Consider the following 7,598-nt stretch of genomic DNA (forward strand, 5'->3'; position numbering starts at 1 on the left):
ACTGCCTTTTCTCTAAAATTAGTCTGTTAACTGTTTTGTCTGTGCTAGATAAATTTACTTCAACATCTCAACATAACACCCACACAAACAAAACTGGAGCCTGTGGTGTCAGACAGATTATTGTATATGCAGATTGCAGTGATAAAAGTATCCAGATCCTTTACTACAGTGTAAAACTACCCACTACATGTCATAGGTGGATTATGCAACAAAGGGCCCCTGGGCAAGGATATGCAAAAGGCCCCATGGTTTCTCTGGAGCAAAACGCACAGACTTTATGGTTGTATTGCCTCTTTTGTGTTGTTTTGTGTCTCTTTGTTGTTGTTGTTGTTGTTGTTGTTGTTACGCATCTTTTTGGGGTTTTACATCTCTTTGCACTCATTTTGAGTCTCTGTGGTTGTTTTACCACTTTGGCCATCTCCTTTTATTTCCTGTGCATCTCTTTGTGGTCTTCTTGTGTCTCTTTCAGGTCATTTTGAGCCTCTTCTTGATCAGTGTGCGTTAATTTGAATGACATTTTGCAAGTGAGGGCCAGGTGAGCCCTTGACTCTTTGGGCCCCTGAGCCTGTGCCTGTTCGGCCTATTCAGTAATCCATCCATGATTATTATGCAAGGAGAATTTTCATTTTGCAGCCAGTCAACATTGCATCATACTTTCAATGTTGATCATATTTTGTATGTGACATCTGTAAATAATCTCCAAAGTAGTTAGTAACTGTCAAATAAATGAAGCTGACTAAAAAGTAAAAGATTTCCTGGTGAAATGTACAAGTATTAAGTACCATAAAAAGGAAAAACTATAAAATCTAGTTAAGTAGAGGGGCCTTAAAAAAATGTTACCGAGCACCAGAGTATGCATGCATTTAGTTACCTTCTACCATTAGTGGTTTATTTATTCCCCAATTTGTGATGTCTTCACACAGTTACAGATTCTGTCATCTTTAATAAACATTTTATTGTAGGAGTTATTTAATTGATATGATGTTATATGGCACATAATAACTCTTGTATTTGTAAAGGATAAAATGCAGAGATGCAAAGAGGCCATATATTTCTGTTTCTGTTGATAAACATGTAGGGTACAAAGTATTTGCAGTCTACAATTTATGCCAAAAATATACCTTTAAACATTATTTCAGGTGTAGCAGTGATGTTGGAAGGTACACCTTATTTATAATTAGCCAAACACATAGCCAGATTTCCATCCTGAGAAACAGTTTATCAAAATTTTTACGGTGACTTTGTAATTAAATTTACAGTGTAGAGACATAAGGATTATGGCAGAGATTAATAAAGACAAGACAAAAAAATCAACTTTTAAAAGAAGCTGTTTAAAATGGAAGTAAATCATTGGAAAGTCTAAGCTGAAAAAGGCACTTGAAAGCTACACATGATCAAGTGAACATATCTGGGTCACTGGTTATGCAATGACATTAAAGTATGTCACGTTTGAATTGGCAGTGACAACAGGAAAAAAATACGTCCCATGTTTGGATAGTATTGTATAATTTCAGGAAGTTTTGCACTAGCTTTTTCCTTACTGACCAATTACGAGTCCCTGCAGTAATGACGTACATTTCCTGCGACGGACAGAACAGACCAATGGCAAGAGAGTTGTCCCGGTGGATTGACCAATGGGATGAGACGAGGTCTATTTGAACGGTGAAAAGCGGGCTAGCAAACATTCGAGAGGGAAACAAAGAGGGACCAACATCCTACTACTGTTGGACGCGAAAAATTGGATTCATTTACTTTTTCATATCAGGATACTTTGGCAGTTATATCAGGTAACGTTGAAGCCTCATTAAGTGCGTCACACAGTAGCAGAAACAAAGTTTGGTGTTTACGGAAGTTGTCAAAGATAACGGTTGTTCTCGGCGACGTTAGCTTAACTGTTAGCCACACTCGCTTAGCGGTGCGAACTGAAACTTGCTGCCACGTTGTCCACAAAAATATTCATCTAATTTTCCTCATTGCTGCTTCTGACAAATGTTACTATCCTCTCCACTAGGTCTTCGCAATGTCTCACAAACAGATATACTACTCTGATAAATATGACGACGACAAATACGAGTACAGGTGTGTATGGCTAATGTTTATCCAGCATTCAGTTTAACTGTGTCAGCGTGTCACCGTTATGCCGTGAGAGTTCCTGCAAGGTGGCATCGTAACTTTCAAAAATGAATCTTAAGTTATGTATCACGATACGTCATAATCATCATTTGGTGGAGTGATTTTCTTATAACATCCGTCCTTGTTTTCTAAAGGCATGTCATGCTACCCAAAGACATTGCAAAGCGTGTACCCAAGACACATTTGATGTCTGAGACAGAGTGGAGGAATCTGGGGGTCCAGCAGAGCCAAGGATGGGTGCATTACATGATCCACCAGCCAGGTATTTTATCTTGTTTTCTAGGGTAATGTCTCCCACAACTGATCTGAAGATATACCAGTGGTAAACAAGCTGTCATAAATCTTGTCTTCATGGCTGCCTGATTGAGACTGTTTATTTGATCCTTTTATTTTCATTGAGATCTGTAACACTTCTTCAGATAGTTGTCTACTATTATATAAGTTGCCAACTAATTTGATCACTGGTTTGAGTGTGTGTGTGTGTGTGTGTGTGTGTGTGTGTGTGTGTATATATATATATATATATATATATATATATGTATGTATGTATGTATGTATGTGTGTGTGTGTGTGTGTGTGTGTGTGTGTGTGTGTGTATATATATATGTATATATATATATATATATATATATATATATATATATATATATATATATATATATATATATATATATATTATATATATTTATATTTATTTATTTATTTATAGGAAATAAGTCACAATACCTGACTCCAGCTTCTAAAATGTGACTGTTTTCTTCTTTTTTTTTTTTTTTACACTGAATATCTTTGAGGTGTGGATAAAACAAGACATTTTAGGACATCCTCTTGGGCTCTGGGAAACGCACATCGGCATTTTCCACCATGTTCTGGAATCTTATAGATCAACAATTAATGGATCAATTGAGGAAATGGACAGATTGATCTTGTCAGTGAAAATAATTGTTAGTTGCAGCCCTATTATCAAGCATAGTAGACATGACATACGCAATGGGGCCATTGGATGTAGCTGTAGACCTTAAAATGTCTGCAGGTTTCATGAAAGCACAATGCCATAATAAATGAGCAGCCACTAGCCTTTGGTTATTATGATTAAGTGTGAAAATGGGATTCTGATCTTTAACAATGTTAATGTTAAGCAAAAGTGTATACATTCAGATATTTGAGAGTTGAATGCATTGAATGGCTTCTGTGCCTTTTTTCTTAAGTCTGCATTTTTTAGTAGAGACATTGTTTGACTGCAGGGCACATTAACTCTATAAGCAACTGTTCTGTTTTACAGTTGTCATGTGCTTGATCTGTATGTTTACAAAAAATGTGACCACAAGCTGAAACTAACAGGCACATGACACAGTGCTGATGGCTGACATGTTGCTAGTTTTTAGCTGAACTTGATTAAAAGTTAAAGCTGGCTTTGTATTTTGTATGTCCTCTTTATTTTAGCTACAATTCCCAACAAGGGGACCCATCCCATCTAGATGCCTTTCAAGCAGAGAATGAGAGATGTGAAGTCCTGTGTGTGAATCTGACGTTAAAGCGGGTTAAGTTGCACCTTTTTGAAGTAGTGGGACAGATTAGTGGTAAACGGTTCCATAGATTTGGTGACCATGAGCATATGCACAGCAGGTGTCAACTCCAGCCACACCCTTTATTCAGAAATATTGGAATAGCAGTCACAAGAGTCAAGTTTCCCCATAAGGAATAAAGCATCACAATAAGTGTCATTATCTCTTACGTATTGTGTACCTTGTTTTTTCCTCTTGCAGAGCCGCACATCTTGCTGTTCCGGCGCCCTCTTCCCAGCCAGAAGTCATAAGGCAGAGATCCTCTGGGTCCTTGGAAGATCAGTCCTACCTATGTGCCACAGATCAACTCATCAAACTAGGAATCATACCATCAGGTTACCAAACTCTTGTGTGGTAGGTGACTTGTGATTTGGACTGATCATGTTGGACCTGGAGAAGGACTATCACATCTATGAACAGTGGTTGTAGAATGGAGTATGCGTTGAAGGAAAAAAAAAATCATCACCCTTCTCTTAGGGAAAAGACTTCCTCATGTGCTAACAGCGACACGCCGTCTGCCGGAAAACCTTCAAATGAGCTTACACTGTCTTTTTTGACTGATCTGTCCAACTTGCTGAACCTGCTTGGATATTCCAGCTTTTTAGAACAATTGTTATAAGATATGGAGAGTGAAACTTGTCAAAACATTTTGAGTCATTCTAACAGTGTGTTCTGGGTCAGATCACACACCAGACAGAACAGTTGAATCGTAAAATTAAGTTTGACTCTGAAACATCAACGTGGTTTTAAGTGACATGTTGCTGCTTGGTTTAAATGACACTGTAAATTGGCATTTAACACTTTTTGTCATGTGCATGAAAAGCCACATCTGTTAGAGTCACTTTAGAAAATAGATTTGATCCCTTTCCCCACACGAGCATATTTCTCTTAGTGTTGGCCTGCTTTAGAACATTTTGATGGCTCTGGTTGCACCAGTGAGCTGCTCAGGATTTATAAATGTGTTGCCCTTTCTGAAATAAATGTAAACTTTTAAATCTAGTGTGGACTCTGGCAATGTTTTGGCAGCATTTGCTACTTTAGGATTATATGGAGCCACATGAAAATTGAAAAAAATGAATAAATAAATAAATAAAAATGAGTTGGGTGATGGCAGACAGACACTACCCTAAAAATGCTCTTACTTGATAAATCCGGATCATTGAATGAGATTGAAAAGCCAGTTGCGTTTGTTTTAGATTGTGGTATCAAATACTGTTGCATTAAGGCACTTGTTTTGTCATACTTGCACCAACTCTGACCTGTTTTTTTTAACCCTTTGTCCCTTTTCATCACCACATACTGAGCTGCTCTGCTGTCACTGATGCCAAATCTCTGCCTTGAATAACTGTCCTGTGTGAACTTGTGCCTTTCTGTATGGTTTGCTTTTGTTCAATTCTTTTTGACAGAATTAGTAATTACATGTCTAGGTATAGAGCTGCTCTGCCTTTCAGAATTATTAAAAAGAATCAATGCAATCATATCATAATGATGCATTTAAGTCTTTGATCAAACAACTGAATTGAAAACTGTGGACGCTGTCCCTTTATGCTTGTTTGGTAATCTTAAAAATTACAAGTTCTTGGAGTGTGTCAGGTTGAGTGCAGAATTAATAACACCTCATTTTGCTTTGCAAAGGTAGCTGCTGCATCAAAGGGAACGGTTTCCTGAAGTTAAAGCTTTACTATGCAGGAATTGTTGGTTAGTGCTTGTAGATAGTATTGCAAGTGAAAGTTAGTCACTCCCCTTTGCTATATTTGTGTTTTTCCAGCACTGTTACTTTGTGATTTTTGTAGCTTCCTCTTGGATTTGTGCTGCATATTGTCTGGCACCTGATCACTACCTGTGCACTTTGCCCGAGAATATCCTGAACTTTGCAAAATAAGAAAACCGAAGCAGAGGGTAGGGTGACTGCAGGTAATTACACTGCCTAGTGGGTCATAAAGGATGATTGACAGGGATTACTTTTGTAAGAGTATACAGGGGTTTTTAGGAAAGTCCTGCATAGTACACAAGGTGGCCGAGGGTCGTTACAAAGTCTTACAATGTCTCAAACACATTTACCAATAAAAGGCCTTAGAAAGTATTGACAGTATTTGATGCTGGTGCGTCAGGAAACATTAAAGCAGGAGGGAAACTATTCTATGAGGGAACTGACTTCGACACACCTGTATGCGTGAGATGCCCTTATTGTCGCCCCTTCTATGCATTTAAAACAAGGAATGAAACTGCATTGTTAAACTAAGGCCTTGCTAGCCAGTCCGCTCATGACTTTTTCTTTTCTATGTTGAGTGGTAAGCACAAAGAGTATCATCTGTAACACTTTACTTTACTGTTTAAACTGACATTGGTGTGCTTACTTGGTCTTGGAAAGAATATATTGTCATGTTTGGTGTGTATTTCCATTGCAAGTTAGGTCTTAAATTACATTTAAAGTGGTATTTGCAAGGTCTTAAATTTAACTTGATTAAATCTGTCGACACCCTGGTATACCTCACTGTGTTTGTCAGTTTTTCAGTCCTTGTATAAACCTATTTGTCAAATTTACAGGAGGACACCAAAAACGTTTACTCTTTGGAAAAACTACCCTTTTTGGTCGTTATCCTGTCGAGGTTTGTGAAAAGAGAAATCCACCAGACAGCAGCATTTGATTGCACCATTGCTCCTCACTTTGCTTTCTATCTCTGCCAAAAAACTGTTCTTTTAGGATATGTTACTTACACTTTGTAATTACCTTCTGCTGTGTTTCACCCTGTTTTCAAAAACAAGTGAGTTGCGTGACATGACGCACCCACACTGGACAAAGCACCCATTAGAAAATTCCAAATGATGTGCACCTGCTGCGTGGGCTGGAATAGTAACATAATAACATCACATGCGCCATCTGATGCCTTTATCATTATCGTTTCACTGCGTGTATATACAATATAACAGACTGGATTTAATGATCATCTGAAGGAGGCTCACACACGAGCACAAAGAACTCAATCAGGCCTGCTGCAACAATGTTTAAACTGCTAGAGCGCTGTGTGGACTATTGAAACCATCTTTATGACAAGACCAGATCCAAATGGTACTAATCATTGATTCATAGAAAATACAACTGCTCAAAAGTTAACAACAACAAATCTTTTAAACAGCTTTAAAAAAAAAAAATTGACACTGACACACTGCTCTCCTGTGTGACCCCAGGAACATCTAGTAATTATTCACAGCTTCATCCCAGCTCGACATGTGTGTCACTGGAATAAGTGTGAGACAAAACTGTGCTGTAAATGTGCCATGTGTTTTATAATCAGGTGTTGGAGCTCATCACCTTACCTGTGGTAGTATAATGTGATGAGCCCTGCTGGGATAAAGCTGTGACCTGATAATATCTGCAGGGATGTATGCCCGACAGCACTGTTCATGAATGTGTGATGTTATGCTACACAGTTGGTGCTCATCCAGTGGCACAGTGATACTGCATCTGTTGTCTGGCACCGTGACCGGACTCTTGTTTTTCTTATTAGTCGCCCGTAATATTGCCAATCTAACAATTCCAGTGTCTCCCATTTGGTGTGTAATATGGGTCTCATCTACCGGTAAATGTCTCTGTGAGCTTAATGGACAAAATGTTTTACCGAATGGGCGAGTCGTTACGATGGCGTACGTGCATAAAGGGAGAGGCAGCCGCAGCATCTGCCACACATTTAAAAGTTAGACTTGGTGTAAACGACTGGTGGATTATTGCTCTACAGAGGTTCTAATGAACAGGCAATAACAGAAACAGTGAGGCTGGGTAATTCAGAGGCTGTCGTTGGTGGTCAGTTTTAACCAGAATTCAGCTCTGTTGTTTACCAGAGCTGCAACGATTCACTGGTTGACCAACAGAAAATTAATTGGCAACTATTCTGATAATTG

General features: G+C 38.5%; 1 protein-coding gene across 1 annotated transcript; it reads left to right on the plus strand.

Annotated features, from left to right (window-relative positions):
- The first annotated feature begins 1,645 nt into the window (after nucleotides 1-1,645).
- On the plus strand, nucleotides 1,646-6,185 carry cks1b (CDC28 protein kinase regulatory subunit 1B). Its single transcript, XM_033636717.2, has 4 exons — nucleotides 1,646-1,787; nucleotides 2,012-2,079; nucleotides 2,268-2,395; nucleotides 3,900-6,185. Exons 2-4 carry the CDS (start codon nucleotides 2,021-2,023, stop codon nucleotides 3,947-3,949), a joined length of 237 nt encoding a protein of 78 aa, XP_033492608.1. The 5' UTR covers nucleotides 1,646-1,787; nucleotides 2,012-2,020; the 3' UTR covers nucleotides 3,950-6,185.
- The last annotated feature ends 1,413 nt before the right edge of the window (nucleotides 6,186-7,598 follow it).

The sequence above is a fragment of the Epinephelus lanceolatus genome, chromosome 16, assembly GCF_041903045.1.
Source record: "Epinephelus lanceolatus isolate andai-2023 chromosome 16, ASM4190304v1, whole genome shotgun sequence".
NCBI classification, from domain to species: domain Eukaryota; kingdom Metazoa; phylum Chordata; class Actinopteri; order Perciformes; family Serranidae; genus Epinephelus; species Epinephelus lanceolatus.

Coding starts and splice junctions, on each gene's coding strand:
- cks1b (XM_033636717.2), top strand. CDS start 2,021: ATGTCTCACAAACAGATATACTACTCTGATAAATATGACGACGACAAA. Junction 2,080..2,267: donor GACGACAAATACGAGTACAG/GTGTGTATGGCT, acceptor TGTTTTCTAAAG/GCATGTCATGCTACCCAAAG. Junction 2,396..3,899: donor TTACATGATCCACCAGCCAG/GTATTTTATCTT, acceptor TTCCTCTTGCAG/AGCCGCACATCTTGCTGTTC.